Genomic DNA, 21,470 nt, shown 5'->3' with positions numbered 1-21,470 from the left:
GCTCTCGTGGCAATTTTTTATTCACCAAACACAGGGGGCTCACAGAGCGCTATTTATTCAAAATGTACCGGGGGTTTACAAAGGAATATAAGCAAATTAACAAATAAAATGTTGTATTTGTTTATTTGCTAAGCTATTGATGCATTTTTTTTTTATAATTTACTGCCGCTTTTAAACGAGGTTTATGGTTCTTAAGTTTTATAAAGTGTTTAATTTTCTTTAGAAAAATATTTAAATTTGGTTTTAAAAATGGTCAGCCTAAACATCAAAAGCGAAATTCACTAAAGATCAAGTATTTAATAAAGATGAAGATTCATCAAAGACGAAGACTCCCCAACAAGGAACAAAAAATGTTTATAATACCTACAAGTCAATATTAAAGTTTTTGTAAACCTTTTTTTTACCAAAAAGTAAAAAAAAGGTTTACAAAAACTTTAATATTGACTTGTAGGTAAATGGTGCCATTGGTTGAAAATAAGTCAATTACTGTAACCCTATCTCTGAGACATCATTATAGGAACTTATCATTTTCTTCCGTGATTAAAACCTTAATTTTCAATTAGGCTCCTATTTATTTCGTCTGGAAAACGTGGCTCGTTTTCAAAACTTTGCATGGGTCATCTGGTCCTTGGAAACTTATATGACAGCTACCCGCCCAATTTGAAAAGTTCCGATGAATTTTTTTTTTATAAAAAACAAGAGCGCGAGTGTGGAGTTTGGAAAAAAAAACAAAAAACGCGCAAGTGTAGAGTTCATAAAAAACTTCTCTTTAAAAATTATTTTTTATTTTATAAACAAATCTTTGCAAGAACATGATTTTTTTCTAAAACTAACATCTGCAATACCGTAATTTTCTGCCTCCTGAGGAGACTGACAAAGAGTTATTTAGAGATTTGCTGACTTTAAAACCGAAAATAAGATTTTGGACTTAAAAACCCAGGCATGGTTTTATAAATGGAAAGAAATCACTATACAGACCAATCAAAATAACCTAATAAGACAATATCTTGAGACGCATAATTTGTAGACAGCTTTAACTACACAAAGGATCAAAAGCTAATTCAATGAAATACATGGCACTAGTTTTGGTTTAAAATCTCCTTTGTCTGAATCAACGAGACAATTCGTGCTTAAAAATTTGTGCATAACTTAAATTCGAGACAACTTAATTTCGTGCGTAACTTAAAAGCTACCGAATCAGAAAATGAAGCCTCAGTTTAAAGAGAAACCTTTTAAGAATGATATAAATCAGCTGTAATTCATTTTTGAAAGATTGAATACCAATTTGTTTCTTAATGAAATGTAGATTAGGCATTTTTAGGCTTTTTGTTCGGCAGGCTTTATAAATTTACTCGACTTGTTTGCTTGTTTGTATATTTTTTAAAGATAATCAATAAACAAAATATCAACAAAAGAAGAAAAGAGTTTCAGACAAATGTTAAGCTAAAACTTTGAAAGTCGCTACGTGATGATGGTGTTGACATAATTTACAACAAATAACAAAGACAGCCGCCGATGCTGCCCATTCACAACTTTCCGTTCACAACCTTGAAATTACAGTTGTTATTTAGATGTTCTTTTAAGACAGCAAACAAACAGCTCCTACTTTACAAAGATCAGAGATCATCTTCAGTAAGATCAACAAAAGTTTGGCTCAATGAAAATTGAAAAAAATAATTTAAACAAAATCATTATTGTCAGGTGACACTGAGACGCAGAATTAGACAAGAATTTGGATGGTACCGATGCACATGATGATCAAAGTAAAGGATTCAGTTACTTCTTAATTGAGATAGAAATCGAAGGGCTGCTTTCGTGGTTTTATTTCTTTTTTTTTTTTAATTTTTTTTATTCTTTAAAAACTTTAAGCATTATTCCGTTTGTATATATGATTAAAGTTTACAGCGTTTTCATTTTTCGGCTCTCGTGATTGAGACTTTCTAATTCTTAAAATAAAACTTTATATCTTTTTTTTTACAATAAAGAGCGGTTTTTGTGTAGCATTCCGTTACGATGGGTAGCATGACTGGGTATTAAGGCGTAGGAGAACTCCTAAGAGTTTAAAGGTTTTTCCTGATAGGCCGAATTATAAATGTACATTCAACAGACCGCAAAATTTCTCAAACATGTTAGAAAATTTTTTATCAAAATTTATTGCCGTTGCATATGCACTACTTTTGCTGCAATCAGGCCGCGAGCCGCATGCCAGACATTTAATGCCATGCCATCCTGCTTTAGACATTTAATAATCACAAGTTTATTATGCTCCCAAAAACGAAACTTTGCAAGGAAATGCAAAAGAGATATGGATAAGAAGGAGGAGGGAAAAAAGCAAAAGATATGAGGTGTTGTGCATAGGAGGTTTAAAAAAAAAAACAATAAGTAGGATTAGCGCTGCAAAAATATCAAAGAATTAACCATAAATAAATCAATTAATAAAGTAAAAATATTACAAATATTTTACATAAAATTTAACTGTAACAAAAAGAAATCTATAAAAATTTATGAAGTTGGAAAATGACTGTGTAAATATAATTCTTTATAAATGCTATATTGCTTATTAGAATATAAATTTTCACAACATATTAACTCATATGATAAATGCACGTAATATATATATTTCAAATAATATAAAAGTATATTTTAATTTATTATAACGGTGTTATGTCATATGAAACTGAAACATTTTTTTTATACTGCTTTTTTATCATTCAACTTTTAATCTTTTACACAAAAAAAAGATCAACTTTAAACCTTTTATTTTGATAAGGAGCTTTCATCTTTGTGTCAGGTTTGTGTCAGGTTTGTGTCAGGTTTGTGTCAGGTTTGTGTCAGGTTTGTGTCAGGTTTGTGTCAGGTTTGTGTCAGGTTTGTGTCAGGTTTGTGTCAGGTTTGTGTCAGGTTTGTGTCAGGTTTGTGTCAGGCTTGTGTCAGGTTTGTGTCAGGTTTGTGTCAGATTTTCTCTGTTTGAATCGATTCTTTTTTTTTTTCCGGAGAAGAATTTGGCGGCAGAGTTTGAATGAAAGAAGTTACATTATAAAAACGAGCACATACCACATACACTTTTGGTAAAATAAAACATGCCATAAACATGAACCCAGAAGAAGTCAATAAGAAAGCCATCACCAAGATCTTAAAGCTTCCTTTCAAATACTTGTAAGTTGAAACAAAAGCAATCATTTTGATGCACAAGGCAACACAAAAAAAACTTAAAAATTTTGGTTCGTAAAACACATGAGCACAATTCCGCTCACGGAAAGCACAAAAAGTTGAAACTAAAAGTAAAACAATTGGAATAAAAGTAGAAACTAATCTAGCTGACGTCAGCTTCCCGTAACAATGTTTTTCAATCTGAGTGCCGCTATTAACTAATTGAATTTCAACGGCTGATGTTCCTGAATCAATTCTGATCCACGCAATAATTGAACCTATTTGTAAAAGCAAGAAAAAGGCAACAAGCATCATTTGAGCACTAAACAATCCGCCCTTTAAGAAGCATTTAATGTTAGTTTCCAGGTATTCTGATGTAATCTTTGTTTTTATGAGTAAAAAGGAAGAGAATTCCATTAGCAATAAATTGAATGCAGCATTCCTCACGTGACACAACTGAACAGTAGGTTCAAATACATAAAGAAATCCGGATGAAAAGGTTAAAAACAAGATGATGCATGCAAATGTAGTAGTGTGAGGAGACGGCTCGTCTGTTGCGGCTTCACGTCTCAACTTATAAAGAATGATAGCAGCGGAAATAGTTAAAAAAAAACCAACAAAATTAACAATAACTATTGCCGCTCCTTCTGAGTCTTTATAACTTAACCAAGTTACAGGTGTAACAACGCAAGTTATATGATCCACGGTATGATTACCTGCTCCGCAAGGCAAGCATCGATCAGCCATTAATACGTTGCTATAGCTGTTATCTATACAATTTTCACAACTCCAACAACAACCTATTTTTGCAGTAAAAAACTGGCCCTTTTTGCAATATGGACTACACCGAGAACCAGGGTGGTCTTGATCCCATAATCTCTGAAACCAAAAAGGCCATTTTATTTTATCTTTCTCAAGCCAAAGGCGTTGTGTGCGATTGTTACTCCAATTTCCTACAGTAACAAATTTAAATGCGCCATCATAAAACTGCAAATTCTCAATTGTGTATAAAACGAAATTAGGATCTCCTTTTTGGTCAAAGGTGATTGGCTCTCCTACGCTATTTATAAAGGATACGTTACGGACCATAGAAGTTAAAGATACCGGATCAATAGCTGAGATAGAACAGACTTTACCTTTTACGCAGTTTTCGTCAAGAAACTTATGAATAGAAAGAGTGAGTGCAGTCACAGCATCAATTAAGTTACTTACTTTACCAAAGGGACCTGAGATTTTATGCATCACGTCTTTAACAGAAACTGAACAGTTTTCATCACCAAGCAAAGTTTCCTTGTTGCTAGAAATATTTTTTGGTTCACATTGAAAATTGTTTTTAAGGTAATTTTGCAGCCACATGTTACATAAAAAGTTTGTTTTTACCTCATGTTTAACGTATTCTTCAAACGCTGGCAGTTCGTATCGTTTTATCGAAACGGATATGATACCGTGCGTTTCATTCTTTAGCGCTGTCACATTTAAATTTTCCGCTGTGGGACACCACGCATCACTAGTCAACCAAATTCTCTTAACATCCCTTTCTTTAGCTTCGTTTAATATCAAGTCACCTAAATCAAAAACATACAAAAACAGAACAATGACCTTTGCTTTTGGTGTGTTGATTATGAGTTCCATTAGATTTTTAACATGTTCAATTGTATTTGGAGCTTTAAACGGAATGTAAACGGTCTCAACAATGCAAATGTTTCTTTTTTGCGCTTTTGTTTCCAGTTCAAAAAGAGCAAGCTTGCCGTAGTCGTCATCAGAACCTACTGCTATGATTAGATTCCATTCAAAAGTCTCCATAACATCTAGCATAACAGACACTTGGTGAATGTCTGAGGGTATGGTCCTGAAAAATGATTTATAAACATCACTGTTACTCAGCAAGCTGCTAGAAGCTGTATGACTAATATGTGGTATCTGATATAACGATGTAAGAGTTGCCAAAGGAATTGTTGTAAAACTTAATGTGGTCCCAATAATTCCAGTAGCAGCCTGAAAATAGTCTGGATTAACTTGATTAAATGAATTATTATTTGAACAATGGAGAAAATCAGGCCGACAAATAGAATTTTCGCGTAACATGGACATCAGTTCAATACCTCTAGACATTGTAACTGGAAGACTTCCACAATCATCATCAAGACGTAAACCAATTTTGGCCATTTTTGATATATTACCGATCTTGTTTGCGTTATGAATTGCATAACTAATGGCGTATTGACGTATTAAGCCGGAGAGGCTTACCTTTTTACAAAGAGCATCTTCTGTAAAGGTCATAATGGCTTGTATTGTATAGTTACCATAAAAAACACTCGTCAATCGGGTGGAGGAAGAGTGCAAAACATAGTTCTTCATTTTTTGGCATGTAGCTGAAGGTTGAGTTTCCGTAGAAATCGCTTTAACTGTTGCAATATCTAGAAGAAGAAACCAGGTGTTCATCACATAAAGCTTCATTATTTCCGATGAATCACCTATTTCGAAGTGATATTAAAAATTAAGGACATATATCGACAATATTGCTGTTAATATTTTTTGAAAATTTATCTGAATAAAAAAAGCAACATAAAACAGCTTCTTTAATTTCTCTGTAAAATTCTTCTCATCTTTATTTTTGAAAGAAGCAATTAGTAATAAAGAGAATCATAAATAGGATACAAATAAAAGCAAAAGAAAACTTATGTACCGTACATCGATTTGCGTTTTATTATTCAAAATACCAATTGAATTTTCTCTTATTGTTTTTGATTTTAAGCTGATTTAAAATGCACCTGTGTGAAGTTTTTATTCTTAGGTCTTCTTGTTTATCTTCATATCTATAAGGCGGAAAATCTAAAAGAATTGTTATCGTTTTTTCCCCATTTGTGGTCTATTATTAAAGTTTGTTAATGGAGGCAGAAAAAAATTTAAAGAAAGCAAAAAACAAACCATAAAAAAATAACGTCGTTTTGTTAAACAGTGTAATTTGTGTTTATAGCTAATATATTGCCTTTAAGATAACTTCAAACATATTTTAAATATTAAAAATGTTTAGTAAAGATAGTTTTACTCCAGAAGGTTGCTTAAGATGGCGCAAAAACGTTTAAAATTTGGTTTACTTTAAAATTTTAGTTTCTACTATTCTTTATTTATATAGCCATGTCTCACGGGGAAAAAAAAGGATAAAACTGGCATGGTTACGACAAAAGGGCAAATTTTATTCATCATAAACAAAATAAATTTTAACTTAATTCAGATAATTAGCTAATTATATATATTAGTATACCGCAAGTTTTGCAAATGAATGAAATGAAATATTCGGTCGTTTTTATCGCACAATAAAAAAAGAAATTACAAAATTAATTTAATGACTGAAATTGATGTTACATTACCTGACGGGGAAGTAAACCTGATCAATAAGGGGCCCGCCCTCCTATAAACGGTCATCAGGATGGTAACCCAGACGACGGTGAGTCTTTGTCTACTTCCTGAAGGAGAGGCAAACTCTGGGACGACGCTCACAGGGTCTCCTCTGGACTGAGTAGGCATGCATCCATAAGGCAATTAGCTGGAGGACGGTAAACAACAATCCATGAATTGATTTTAAATTCATTTTTCATTAAGACTTAAAAAAATTTTGTTCAAAATTTGATTTACGCTTTAAAAAAAATATTTTATAAAAATTAAAAAAGCACTTCGTTTCATAAAAATAAAGAAAAACTTCGTTTCATAAAAATAAAGAAAAACTTCATTTCATAAATATTTAAGTTGGCTTCTTGATTTTTAGAAAGCTAGCAAATAAATATGTGGTAAAAATATCTTGTGCAGATATTAATGAAGTAATCCTGAGAGCATGTATTCAGAACTCTAAGCCATGCAGAGATACCATATATCACTATGATGAAACAAATCCAACTAATGATTCAGGCTCCAAAAAAGTCTGGTATAGAGAGAAAGTAAATGCCTCACAAAGTGGATGGTTTGATGAAGTAGCTATAAAAGTGTGGTCTTTCTCTTTAGTTTTACCGCATTTAAGATTAAAGTCTGAAAGTTAAAGTTTTGTTGGCCAATAACTAAATCTTATTTTTATGTCTTAGAGTTATTGAAGCTTATGAAGAAAATGTAATAAAATTAGCTTGATAACCACAAAACAGCCCGCATACTTACAATTGGATTTCAGAAATTGAAATGTCTAAGGAACGCCAAAGAACTTATTAAAGAATTTAAAGAATCTTATGCTAAACAAAGTCTAGAAGACAGTTTTAAATTTTTTAGCACAAACTTATTTCTTTTGGAACTGTAGGAATTGAAGAGCGTTTTTTCAAAAGCGATATAAGTCCATTTTTGTCAAAATTGAGTTTTTTTTTTACTTTTGAATTCTATAGTGTAAATGGCACAAATCTAACTATAATAACATGGATAGAAAATTATTCATCCACTTTTCTTTCAATATTAAAATCATCAAGTTTTTTCAAGTCCCAGCATTAAAAAAAAGTATAGCAAAAACTTATGTTAACGCTTGCGCACAAGCAACTTCCGTAACAAATTTGATCTAAAAATGGTTTCTAGACAAATAATAGATTCAGAACTGGAGATTAGGCCACTGCCTACTAGGTATTTTTTTTTAAAATCATAAAGAGTCACCCTGGCATTTGTTTATTGCAATGTTAATAACACAAAACAATAAGATTTACTTTTTTAAAAGTTATTTTCACTTCGGGAAATTGGATTTCATAATCACACTTTTTAGCCATTTTGATTTGCTTTAAAGCCTATTTTTTAGTGGTCTAAGCCCGGTTTACTACTTCTGGTGCCCGGGTGCAATAATAATTTCAGGAGCCCACAGATAAAAATATAATTTTATACTAACAGTCTTCTTAAATTTTTGCAGTTGGTTGAAAAAAAAGGTTTCAAAGATAAAAAACAGAAAAACTATCGAAAACTAAGTTTAAACCAAATTTTCAATAATTACAATAATTTTATGTGTATTTTTAGTTATTTTGAATAGTTGTTAAATTAATCATAAAAAAAAAAGTTTTAGTAGGAAGTTCATTAGCATTTGGGGGCCCCTAAATCGTGAAGCCTGTGTCCATTTCAGCAACTGCCCCCCTCCCAAGAAAACCGCCCCTGGAAGTCGATATAATTAGGACATTAATGTTAATAGAACTATACTTAGATAACTGACTATAGTAAATATTTCATTCAGCAGTTAAAGAAACAAACAAATAAACAAAACGTATAACTAACATACTAGACATTCATTTTATAAAATAGTCACACTTTTTTACGTTTCTTTTATTCTCTCTTCGACTTTGGGTTTTAGTCAAAATGAATTTGTGTCTCTTTTTGTAACCAAAAACCTGTTTAGATGCCTCTGAGGTTAATTTGACTGCTCTCTCCACAGATTGAGAATTGTTTGGCATATCTATTACATTAAGTTTTAGGTTTGATTTAATGGCCTCTCTCAGAATTTCTGATGTTATGCAAAGAGTTGTTGGGGGCTTAACCTGAATATCATTAACAGAAACAAGATAATCCCACGACTCAGCATCAAAATTTATTTTCATTATGGATTTCGACTTAAGCTTTGGTTTAAAAGTAATGTCTTCTTTCAATGCTCTTATTTTAAGGATTTGGTTGAGGGCTTGATTTCTTATATTCAGATTTTCATCCAGCAGCATGCAGTACAGGAAATTTTCTTGCAAACAACAATATGAATTTCCTTGTAAGTTCTTAAAAACAATGCTCTGAATCCTGCTGTCTTGAAGCTTGACTAATTGAATGGTTTTATACAGAAGTTGACAAGCATCTTTGTATTTTCCAGAGCGCTTAATAGCAAACCACATTACACAATACACTTGGACAATATATTTAGTCATTACTAATAATTCAGGAGATGGTTTATCAGTCCTAACATAAACCATCATTATTCTTAAGGCTAGAGTTAGCCATCTAGCATGAAAAATTGGTCCAGGTTTTTTTGCAAGAAATTTTTTACATATAAAACCTTTTGAGATACCTACACAGTACTCATAAAGCATTCGCTGGTCTGTACTAAGATTGCTTATAACCTCACTGCTAACAAACAACTCTATTTCCGAATATATGGGAACAAACTCAATCAATACCTGTTCATGAAGAGTTTGATGAGATGCAGCATCTCCAATAGGCCCCTTATAAGACTTAGGACCATTTGTGTTTCCATCTAATTCACATATGATGTGTCGCAGTGGAAGTTCAACTTGATGAAGCAAACATCCTAATAGGTGCAAACTTCTTTTATGAATTTTTTCCAGCTTTACAACCAAACCGCTATCTGCACCTGTATTAGAAGTTGTGTTATCTACAATAACAGCGACTAAGCTCTGAACACTATTATATTCTGTTAAAACATCTGCAGTAGCATTTGCCATGGTAGCGCCAGTTCCATTAGGTATAACTACATGAGTCAAATAACTTTGTGCTGTTGGTCCATATTCTGCTGTAAATGTAAGATGATGTTCTTATTTAGTTGAAGCAACAATAATAGGATCTTCATCAGTGTTATAACTGACAGAATGTACTAATGTAGACTTGTCAATTTTTCCATCAATTCCAATAACCTTTAATTCTTTAACATCAGCTAAGTGTTTAGAACTTATGATAGTGCTGATTCTTTTTTTTTCTCCAAAAACCTTTTTTTCAGTTATTATTTGTGATTTATTAAATTTTTTTACAATACCATAGTTTATTAATACAGCTGTTGCTAATGCAGCTGTTGCAGCATCGCTTATTTCAAGTCGTATAGCAGCTTTTGCCAAATTTGTTAAATGAGTATAATTTTTTTCAACTGGCATGGTTATAGAAAAGTCTGGATCAGATTCAAACTTATTATTGTTATCAAATAACTCAGTATAATCAGATTGGGAATCACATTGAATTTTCACAGCAGGCAACTTAATACATCTTTTTATCTGCTTATTAGTTTCTCTCTCTTGCTTCCTTTTTTCTCTGGCAGCTGTTATTTTATCTACTGTACCAATTTGAAATCTGCCTGTTATTCCAATTTTCAATTTTTGATCTTTTAAATATTCTCTATCCAATAGTGGTACCTAAAACAATTTTAAACTTTTTTAACAAGGTGTTAACTCAGTTCAATAACAAACATGTTAAACTAACTCTAGAATAGAATAAATACAATAAAATAGTTTCAAATATATTTTACAATATCCTAAACACTTAAGAAAATCACAGTTTAAATCATCTCTTAGGCTTTTTTTTATTAACAATAAAACAAAATAAAGTATTTAGCTGACAAAATGGAAGAAAAGTACACTACTTTTTCACTCTGACGTGTATTTGATTGTTACTAACAAATTCAAAGCTCTCCAAATTACTACAGATTAAAGAGTTAAATAAAGTCTAATTTTTAAAATTAAAATTATTTACCTTTTTGCCACTTTCACAGAGACAAGCAAAGTGTGTTGTTTTGCAATTCAAAGTATTCTTACACTTAACAGATCTATGCATTAGAAAAATTGCATGCATTATAAAAATATTTAAAATCTATTAGAATAATTTTAATATCATTTTTATAAAAAAGTATTACAGAAAAAATGAAAACAAAAACATATCATTAAAATTATAAAATTATGTAAAACTATCCAATGCAATCTATTTAATTTAGCATTTAACTTATAAAAAATATCATATCAAGTTATAAACAATTATTTGTATAAAGTTTAGCACAAGCTAAAAATAAGTATTGCATATAAAAATGAAATTAACAATTTTTCTAACCTATTATTGCAAGCTACTACTGGAAGTCCACAACCACAAGAAGACAAATCAAACAAATGCTCAAAGTTTTAATCAAGATATTCCTTGTTTTTGTTTGCATTTTTGCATTTTCCTTAAGCAGATGAAACTCTCTTAAGAAGTCTAGAAATTTTTTTGGCTACTGACTTCTCATGGATCAGAGGAAGCTTAGGATTTACTCTACTCCAAAGACTGATCAACTCATTTGTAACTTTTAAAATTATCTCTGGAGAACTAATACTTGTAACTTCATACATATTTTTACAAATAAGATATGAATATTGAATCACTTGTCTGTAGGTTGGAAGATCGCTTATTGGAAGCTCTGATGGCAAACCAGCATCTCTTGCTTTCATTACGAGTTCTTAGGTTTTTTATTATTATAGGCATTTCCCTTCAAGTGTGTGTGTATATATATGTTATATATATTTACACACACATTTATTTAATACTACATTAGAAATAGTGTAAAATAATAACATAAATACTAAAAACAAAAATTCCAGCTTAAAGTGTTTTAATTATGACTTCGGAATTCTAAATATAAAACTTTTTGTTCACCAAAATTTCTAGCGCCCCTCATCCCTAAAACAGATGAATCAATATTTATTTGAACTCAAATCCCTAAATAGTCATTAATTTTTTTAAATTTATATTTATTGGAATTTTTTTTATCTATAGCATAAAAACATTTTCCAGGGTGACTCTTATTAAATCTTAATCCTGGCAGCGGCCTCCTGGAGATGTTTTCTTACTCTTTAACCCCCTGGACATGATCGGAAAAGATCGAAAATAAGCAAAACAGAAAAGGAAAAACGCCATCTCTTGGAAAAATACCTGTTATAGCTTATAGGCACAACAACAAAAGATGTAAAGCAGGCAATCTTGGCAACCTGGATATTGTTGGTGAGCTCAGTTATATTACACTAGTCACTTTTGCTAGTTCAGAATTATTATTTTTAGCTATGAGTTTCAACCTATACTATTAGGTACGCGGAAATCGCGTTTTACGGAGCCGATTTTTGTGCTAAAATTTTGTTCCACGTTTTTTTCACTTTTTTTTAGGTAGCGTCAGACAAACGTTTTTTTGTGGTGTTTTTTTTTAGAAACATATGTAAACCTAGATATTTTTCTAAAAGAAGAAGGGTTAATCTTGATTTTTATGTGGCTTTTAATGTATGGTTACTAATTTTTCATGGTTTGTTATGGTCCTGAAAATATAGTGTATGTTCTCACATTAATTTATAGTAGCAGAAATGTCGAGCCCGCTTTTTTTATTATTGATTTAACTTTTTACATGCAATTTCTAAGCACATGCCAATTTTCAACGAAAAAAAAATGGGAGCAGATAGTTTACTATGTGTTATTCTATAAATACCACTTTTTTTAGGTAGCCTTAGGCAAACGTTTTTTTGAGGTATTTCTTTATAGAAACACATATAAACATAAAGATTTTTTGAAAGAAGAAAGATCAAGCTTGATTCTTATATTTTTTTAAAATATGGTTGCTTAACTTTTTTATGAATTTTTTTGCTTACAATTTTCCATGAAAATTTAGTCGATGTTCTCACATTAATTTCGTATCGAAGAAATGTTGAGCCCGCTTTTTTTATTATTTATTCTATTTTCTACATGTATTTTCTTTTTGCCTGCCAAATTTCAGCCAAAAAAAATGGGAGCAGATATATAACTAAGAACAGCACTTTTGGTACCTTATTTCTGTTTTTATGAATTTTTTTTCGGTAACAGCGAGCTATAAAAATACGGGGGCGGATAGGGGGGCCAGTTCTTAGAAAAACATTTTTTTTTCTTATTATTTTGGTTATTAGATAACAGTAAAAATGGAAAATAAAGAGGTTCAAAAATATATAGATTCTTTACCAGATAGTAAGCAATTTTTTTTTCATAATTATATTATTGCTAACTATTTTTAAAACAATAACATAAATGTAAAAACCATATTTTTTTTGTTTATCTTAGTAAGATAATCTTAAGTATAAAGACTTTATACTTAAGATTATCTTACTAAGATAATCTTAAGTATAAAGTCTTATCTTACTAAGAATTAAAACTGTATTATTAAATATGGATTATTAAAAATGTATTAGTAATACATAAATGTAATAATATTAGATTAAAGCTGCTTTGATTTTATTGATAGATAAAAGTATCATTTAACAGATTCATTAAAACACCATATAAGTATAAAAATTTGTTAACATGCAAGTAAGTATTAATAATACTTATTTGTGTATTAACAAATAGTATTTGTTAATACACAAATAAGTATTATTAATACTTAGTATTTGACAAATACTTTGTTTAGAATAAATTATTTTATGAGATGTATAATTTGCTTCTTTCCTTCTAATTTCTATAGAAGTCTACAAATCAAATTTATATTGATTTATTCTTAACAAACATATTTTTTAGTGTTTAGTTGAAAAATGATATAAAAATTACATTCATCTTCTTTTATCATTTTCCTGTTGTATACTACTTCATCCTTTAAATATTAAATAAATATTTATACAAACATGTCTAATATTTGCTTCTTGTTTAGATCATAGCACTATTATTAACGATTTCTTGAGATTTTGTAAGTATAGTTCCCATAACATTTTTCCATTAACTCAATGTTTCTAAGGTTTTTTTTTAAATATAAGATATAATTATTATTGTCTATACCTTTTTTATTGATGTACATTAATTTATATATGTTTATTGTTTACATAAGTATATACCCATTCTGAATGTTAGCTTCTTGTTTATATACATATAATCTTTATATTTTAATTTTTTAGTTGTTATTTTTTGAACTTACTATTGACAATTACAAGGTGTTATTTTTTATTGTACAATTTTTTTGTTACCTTTAGTTGAATCGACAAGGTTTACCATTGGTAAGTTTGTATATTATAACTTTTGTTATGAATCATAATAACAAACGTTTAAACATGTGTGTCTAGGTTTAACTCATATTTTGTTTAATTCTCCTTTCATTACTTGCTATAGTTAGTAATTTTGAAAACCAGTAATTTTTATTCTGTGAATATATTTAATGCTAAACTTCTTTTTTTTTTTTTTATGCGGTGTCTTACTCCTTTTTTAACTTTAGAACCATCTTCATCTGTTACAGTTGGTAAGTTCTAAAAACCTGTTATGCATTCCTTATCAAATACAACATTTATTTTTTATAACAATCTTTTAACCTTAGTTCCAACTTTAACTAAAACAAGTGGTAAGTTTAAAAACTATTACTTTTTAATATGTGTGCGCATTTCTCAGCAATTGCAATATCTTTAAATGACAACTTTTTATACCTTTAGTTCCACCTGCTCAACCTTCTGCTGGTAAATTTATGTATTAAAAATGTATCTGAATGGTTATCAAATTTTTATTATTTCTATTAATATACACTGTTTAATACATTTATATTGTGCTCTCATTTGAATTCTCGTAAAAGGAAAATCACTAGCAGTATTAAAATTTTTACTCTTATTAAAAATTTGTTTACCTTTCAGTGATTTATTAGTCAATAATTTTATACATTTAGATAAACTTTAACAAGTAAAAAATTTGTATTAAGTGTTACATAATGCCATTTGTTACTAATATAAATATTATTTATTTGCTTTTAGAGCTGTTTATTTGCTTTCTCTCTGTTTAAGACAGCATTTTAACATTTTTTGTGAAAATTGTTATTAAATTTTTTTTTCAGGTTTATGGCGGCAGGGGGAGGGGCGGCATACGCCCCCTCCAAAAAAGGCAATTTTATACACCACTAGTTACTATTTTTCAAAGAATTAAAATATTATATTTTTTTTTTTATAATTTACTCATTTTAGTAAATATTACAATATTTAAAAGAATGAAATTTTGATAGGGTGTGTTAAACCTTACCCACACCTAACACCCAACTTTAAGATTGACCTGTTATACTCGCTAGTGATGTAGAATAAAATAATACCAACATGTTATTCATAAATATTATCAGTTTCATAAAAAAAACACTCTTTTATGGAGAAAAAGTGTTTTTTTATGAGGTGTTAGTGATGGATTAGCACCCCCTCTGGAGCTCTTGATGCGCCATTTATTTAGAAAAAAGTTTAAAATTAAAGTCCATTTTTACACCTATTTTTTGATACCAAGTTATAGATTTTTAAATAAGAATTGATAAAGTTATAACAATTTATGTAAAAAAAAAAAAATTTTTGACCACAGTTTTATCAAGAAACCCATATATCGAAAATTTGCTACTAAAAATGTCATAACTTTTTATAGAATTGTCCGATTTTTGTAATTTTTTCACCTTTGAAATACTGTATTTGAGGGCTTTCTAATGATATATAACATTCTAGTATTTGAATAATTTAAAAAAATCAGTCCACGTACCTAATACTATGAATTTAAATACAAATAATTTTTTATTATATCAATCTTGGCATAGCAAAATTATTTTTATGTTTTTTCCAGAAGCTGTACAATGAAGAATTAAAAGTTAAACAGATGATTTTCTTCTGAACTTTGTTAAATTAACTCAAGTTAAAAAACACAGGCCAAGGAGTGAATATTTTTGTTTAAGAAAACATTCAATAAACTACAGTATTGCTGACAGCAGTTGTAAAACAGTTCCAGTTTGTAAAAAAAAACATTCATAACATGTGTTGAAATAAAAAGATTGCATAATCTTATAAAATACTACTTTAAAAATGGGTGTCTGAGACCTGAAAAACTCGGAGGATGTAGACAACTTATAGGTGATAAAGAAATCACCAATTCAATAGTGAATTTTGTAAGTCAATATACAGGTTGCGTTTCACACCAAGTGAGAGGAAAAAGTGTTAAGTGTATCTTTCGCCTGAATTAAATATTGTAAAATTATGGAGAAACTGGAAACTTCATAGAAACCAAGAAAATATGGGTATTTCATCACTTTCTAAATTTAAAAAGATTTTTTATACGAAGTTTAATGTTGGATTTGGAAACCCAAGAACAGATACCTGTTCTTTTTGTGAAGCACAAAAGAAGTTGATAGATAAGAAAAACATTTGATATAAAACTAAAGGTAGAAGAGTTTGCTAAATATTGTCTGCACAAAATAAGAGCCAAAAAATTCTTCTCTCTTATGAAAGAGAAAAATGAAATGTCATTAAAGTGTGCTTTGAAATGCAACAAAACCAACCAATTCCTAAATTAAGTGTTGGTAAAGTGTTTTATGCTCGATAAATTTGGCTCTATAATTTGACGTTTGTTCGACATGATCAACCAGTGCAAAACAAAGATAACATTTTTATTTATACCTGGTTGGAAACTCAGAATAGTAGAGGATCTAATAAAGTTTCTTCAGCCCTGGTTCACTGTTTTTCTAAGTTAGAAAAAGATTTAATTGCAGAATGAGGAGCTAAAGTGAAATTAGATCTACATTTATTTTCTGATGCTTGTTTATCACAGAACAAAAACTTTGCTGTTTTGTGTTGTTTGAAAAATGTTGTGGAAATGAGTATTATGTTTAGTGCTGTTAAACATTTTTTTCCAATCAGGGGTCATAGTTTTTTACCTCTGGATTGAGTTTTTGGGTGTATAGAAAAAGTGGTATGCAAAAAAGAAACCATTCTTTCTCCTCTGGAATATTACAAAATTTTTTCAGAGCATGGAACAGTTCAAAAACTAGGAGAAGATAGGTTTCTTAAAGATTACCAAAAAATGGCTAAACAGATTCTTAAAAAAAAAAAAGCCATTTCCAATGAGAGATCAGAAAGTTATAATTTACTCTCAAAAGAAAGTTGAAGTGCAAAGTGCATATTCTGCAGAACCTGGTCTAGTTAGTTCTTTACTAAAAAAAGGACAGTTATTTGCAAAAATGACTGAAGCAATACCAAGACCATTAGAAAACAAAGTCAAGAAGGAAAAGAAAGGAGATGTAAAAAAGTTAATGGCTTTCTTTGAGGTACCAGATGATGCAAAGGATTTCGATGCCTGTATTCTTGATGGTATTGAAGGAGTAATGCAGAATGATGTTGATGAGTTTGATGAAAATGAATCATTTGTTTAAATTTAATTAAAAAATTCTACTAAACTTTTGTTTTATTTTTGGTATCATAAAATGTTCTCTATTGCTGTCTTAAAATGAGATTGTCTAAAAATATATACTAAAAAAATTTAATAGTAAATCCATTCAAATAAACTTTTGTCCCAAACATTAAGGGGTCATACATTAATGGCGTCTTTGCTAATGGGGGCAAGAGTATCTGTAAATTAATTCAGATGGTAATTAAAGGTAAAATTTTGAATGAAGAGAAATTTTTTTGATTAAACAATTAAATCATATCATAGGTATCTTTAATTCCTTAAAAACTTTGATTAACTCAATTGAGCATTTTTATGAAAATAAAAAACTCTGATCTGCAGCACTCTTTGAACTGGTCTGGCTGAAAACCATGAAAAAACGTTTAAAATATTTTCACCTTTCAAATCTCCATTAAATGGATTTCTGACATCAAACAACAGTCTTTAATTTTTTAAACAGTGTATCTATGAATTTTAAATTATTACAAAAAAAGAGAAATCACAGGGAGGCTCTTCACTTATCATGTAACAAAAATGAGGTGGTTAAAATATTAGGAGTGTTTTAAGAACTTATGTTACAATTTTATAAGTTAATCCAAAAAAATTTAATTCGCAAACACTTTGAGACGTAATTTTGTCACAAAAACTTATTTTGCCCTAAAAAAATGTGGACTTATGCCCTTTTTGAAAAACTTCTTACATTTTAACCCGTTATTAGTATACTTCAAAAAGAGAAAAAATTTTAAAAGAGAAATTATTTTTATGAAAATCACAATAAACTACAACTTACAAAAATAAAAATTTATATTTGTTGAAAATTTAAATAGATTGTTAATTTTCTTTATTTTTCTCAAAATATTTGAAATGTGACTTATATCCCTTTTGAAAAAACGGTCTTCTATTACAAAACGAAAAAATAAGCTGTCTGCTGGTAAAAGTGTTCTCATGGATGACGTAAAAGCATATGATGAAAGTTATGATGTTGCCTCTGTATGTAAAAACAGACACTAAACATGAATAACATTAAGTTGAAAGTTCACTCTGAATGAGATTCAAAAGTTCTAGTTCAAAAGCATTCAGAGACATAGAAACTAAACAAGACAATCAAAAGAAAGAGAATAAATAAAAATCTCAACCAACTGGCAAAAGCAGAAAATGGAATTTTGTGGTCTTTGATTTTGGTGATAAACTTTTTCCTTCATAAAGTCGAATTTTGTGTTTTTTTATTTTAACAAGGTTATGTTTATTGCTGTTTATCATGTCACTGCGTTTAATTCTTTATTAACCGAAATATTTGAACTAAAATTGTTCTGTTTTGGCTAACACCAAACTAAGAATTATTATTTATAAATCAATTTTCTGTGCAGAGTGATACACCAGTTTACGGCAGTCCAAACAATTCTTTACGAAGTTTAAATGTCTGATTAATGACTAATTAACAACTGATAAATGTCAGACCCATTTAAGTTGCTTGACCGAACACCTGTTTATAATACTACGTTACTTTTTTTACTTCAGCTAACTTCAGTTATTCTGTGTTTCGAACTAGTCATGTTAAATTATGCTTATCCGCCATGTTGGTTTATTTACAAATATTAGCACTGCGCGTTCAATCTTTGTCCTCAGAATGTCTGAGCGCAAGTACTTCAAACTTGTAGATGTAAAACTGAGATCTCAAACATGTACAACGTTGATCCATGATCGTTGAAAAAGACATTAACTTTCAGAGTTAGAATTCAATTCTAAAATTCCCATGTTGACATTCTTACATATGGATGGTTTGCAACAAACCCTGCCACCGCAGAACAACTTAAATGATTTAAACCTTTCTTAAATCGTTGGGTAAGAGATGTTGACATAAAACTCTTCATTATTAAATGTTTATGAGGCGCTACTACAGTTTCTCCCCCCCCCCCCCTTTTTTTTTTTTTATGATTGATTCTGATAGAGAATTTTATGCTGATTCAGAAAAAATTAAAAACATACACCTGAAAATTAACGGAAAGTGCTCTAATTCGAAGTCAAAGTAGTAAAAAATCCCACTAAAAACCCTTATATTCGCCATTTTTTTAAAAACGCTTTCATTTTTAACGAAAATTAGTTACCGTTACATTGCGCAATAACACAGACCTGGTTTCAATTAGCCTCTGAATTTTTGTTTTAAAGTATTATAACGAAAGTGTTATAACGAAATGAAATTAATGGAAGATTTCAAATAAAGGTTGAACGTAGAATTTGAGAATGCAGACAAACTGATGAATAATTATCATTGTATCGTATGCTGGTTTTTTTTACTAAAAAAAACGTTTTGAAGGTTACTATTTCTAAATTTTAGATGTGATAAAATAACAATGAACTAAGTTTCAAAAGTTCTTCTTTTAGGAAACAAAACTGTTGAATTCTTTTTAAAAATTTATCACAAAAGTACATTACTTGCATTAAAGTTTATTCTCTAATAAATCAAAAAACGACTGTTTTCATTGCCACAAAAAATTGCGTTAGATAAACATACTTTTATGACTTTTTAACGTAAAAACCATGCTATTAATGTATTGCTTTTGTCAGCAAAAAGATCATTAACTTATTATTTTCAAAATGGCGAATATCAGGGTTTTTAGTGGGATTTTTTACAACTTTGACTTCGAATTAGAGCACTTTCCTTTAATATTCAGGTGTATGTTTTTATATTTTTCTGAATCAGCATAAAATTTTCTATCAGAATCAATTATATATAAAAAAAAAGGAGGGGAGGGAGGGGGAAACTGCAGCAGCACCTATTTATGATTGGTTCACGGAAAAGTGATTTAATATTTATTCTCTTTTTGGCAAGCTATTTTGATATTTTTAAAGATATAGTGTTTTGATAGACCAAGGACGTATTAATAGATGGACGTTCACCACATTGTTTCATAAAAAAGATATGGGTGTTACGGTATTGTTTAGATAACAAAAGCGAAACAATAGGTGATAATTGCGAAACCGGGGAGAATTTTTATTTTTTTCGACGTCGGAAAAACATGGTCTCGAACTAAATAACTAAATTTACCTGTCCGAAATGTCACAATAAGTATCTTAGAGAATCGAATTTTGAAAAGCATGAAAAGAAATGTTACATTGGTACTAAAGGTGTGTTTATACTCACATGTTGTGGAACTTAGCGTCTTAACTGGTGCTATTTTATATTTACGAACACTCCTAGATTATGAAAATATTTCAATAAATCTTAATTTTGGTTTTAGAAATTATTCAAAACTATAAGCTGTTGTAATGTACTATTGAACTTGCATGTAGAAGAATGCAAGTTGTCTTTATTACATTTATTACATATACTGTTGTAAGAAAATGTGCACAGTTACAAAATGGCTAGTTAAAAGTAATAGATGATTGACTTTCTTTACTTTTTAACCTGCATTCCATTATACACAAGTTAGTACGGTAGATGGAGATAAAACCAAGACAGACTTCTGACCATATTAATCAACAATCTTTATTTCTAATAAATTTAAAGTTTTCAACTGTATTGCCTTCTTTCGTTTCAATTATTCCAACATCCTCATTTGATGTGCTTTGGATATTTTTAAATCAGAAAATTTACTTCTGATTAGAAAAAAAGATAGTAGAAGTCATTATTACCTTTACAGATGTTTATGCATGAAATGTTGGAGAATATAATACTAGCAGATTGAAGATTTTGTAGATCTGGAAGAGATTTGTTAATATTAATGGATAATGGCACTTTACGATTTAAAATAATTAGTCTCCACATGCCATTTGATTGGCGAAAACTATTGATTTTAACTATTACAAAATAATTTTTGTTATTTTCATTGTAACAGTCTAAACCATGTCTTGATGCAAATGCTTTTAACTGTTGATGAATACTTATCACACGTACTTTTTTATTTCTTCCAACTCTTGTGAGTTTATTACATACATAACAAGTTTCTGTGTGTTCAGATAAAGTGAAGAATTTATCATTCCTGTCACCTTCAAAGCTTTTTTTTTTGATTTTAAATCTAACCTGCATAAGACCATGTAACATGATTTGCATAAATATTCAGGATGAATTTTTTGATACTCTGAGGTTTTATCCACCTTGTAAAAACTAAGAGTTGCTTGTTTAAAGATGACAACAGGTTTTATTTAATAGTGACTATCCTGTTTTATTATGCAGCCACACTTTAAACATAAATGTTTTAAATATTCCTAATGAAGACTCATTATTTATCCAGTAATGAGATAATAGATTGGAATATAAGATTACTTCTTTTGATATATCTAGAAAAGGTTAAGAAAAAGGCTGTACATCACTTGTAGAAGGCTCAAGAATATGCAACGAAAGGTATGGTCTTATCATTTTTATTATCATATGTTGTTACTATTAGTAACAACAATAATAATAAAAATAATAAGATCATTATAAGTTAAAGTAGCTTTACATGACTGACTGTTTAAAAATGCTTTATCAAAAATCC

General features: G+C 29.6%; 1 protein-coding gene, 1 long non-coding RNA gene and 1 pseudogene across 5 annotated transcripts; 1 reads left to right on the top strand and 2 right to left on the bottom strand.

Moving 5' to 3' along the window:
• Positions 1–2,823: 2,823 nt before the first annotated feature.
• Positions 2,824–5,869, bottom strand: LOC149892782 (extracellular calcium-sensing receptor-like). Of its 2 annotated transcripts, XM_090098740.1 has the most exons (2): positions 5,842–5,868; positions 2,824–5,567 (listed from the first exon to the last, which is right to left on the bottom strand). In XM_090098740.1, exon 2 carries the CDS (start codon positions 5,506–5,508, stop codon positions 2,953–2,955), a length of 2,556 nt encoding a protein of 851 aa, XP_089954866.1. In that variant the 5' UTR covers positions 5,509–5,567; positions 5,842–5,868; the 3' UTR covers positions 2,824–2,952. The 2 variants fall into 2 exon arrangements, with proteins under 2 accessions (XP_089954866.1, XP_089954863.1); XM_090098737.1 differs by having other exon boundaries at positions 2,824–5,869.
• Positions 5,870–9,039: 3,170 nt separating this feature from the next.
• Positions 9,040–11,466, bottom strand: LOC149892781 (uncharacterized; annotated as a pseudogene). Its single transcript, XR_016454102.1, has 3 exons — positions 10,909–11,466; positions 10,558–10,630; positions 9,040–10,220 (listed from the first exon to the last, which is right to left on the bottom strand). The product of XR_016454102.1 is annotated as an uncharacterized LOC149892781 (transcript).
• A 1,223-nt stretch (positions 11,467–12,689) lies between these two features.
• Positions 12,690–14,866, top strand: LOC149892780 (uncharacterized). 2 transcript variants are annotated; one of them, XR_016445157.1, is made up of 4 exons: positions 12,690–12,813; positions 13,490–13,525; positions 13,806–13,829; positions 14,045–14,864. It is a non-coding gene; the product is annotated as an uncharacterized LOC149892780 (long non-coding RNA). The 2 variants fall into 2 exon arrangements; XR_016445156.1 differs by having other exon boundaries at positions 13,806–14,866.
• Positions 14,867–21,470: the final 6,604 nt, after the last annotated feature.

This window comes from Hydra viridissima, unplaced genomic scaffold (assembly GCF_058129835.1).
Source record: "Hydra viridissima isolate aposymbiotic clone 2 unplaced genomic scaffold, HvirCarnegie_v1 scaffold_1, whole genome shotgun sequence".
NCBI classification, from domain to species: Eukaryota; Metazoa; Cnidaria; class Hydrozoa; order Anthoathecata; family Hydridae; genus Hydra; species Hydra viridissima.
Note: the sequence above shows the minus strand (reverse complement) of the source record. Positions and strands in the feature narration are given on the sequence as shown.

Bases quoted from the DNA above. Each gene is read 5' to 3' on its own strand.
- LOC149892782 (XM_090098737.1), bottom strand. From the start codon at position 5,607: ATGAAGCTTTATGTGATGAACACCTGGTTTCTTCTTCTAGATATTGCA.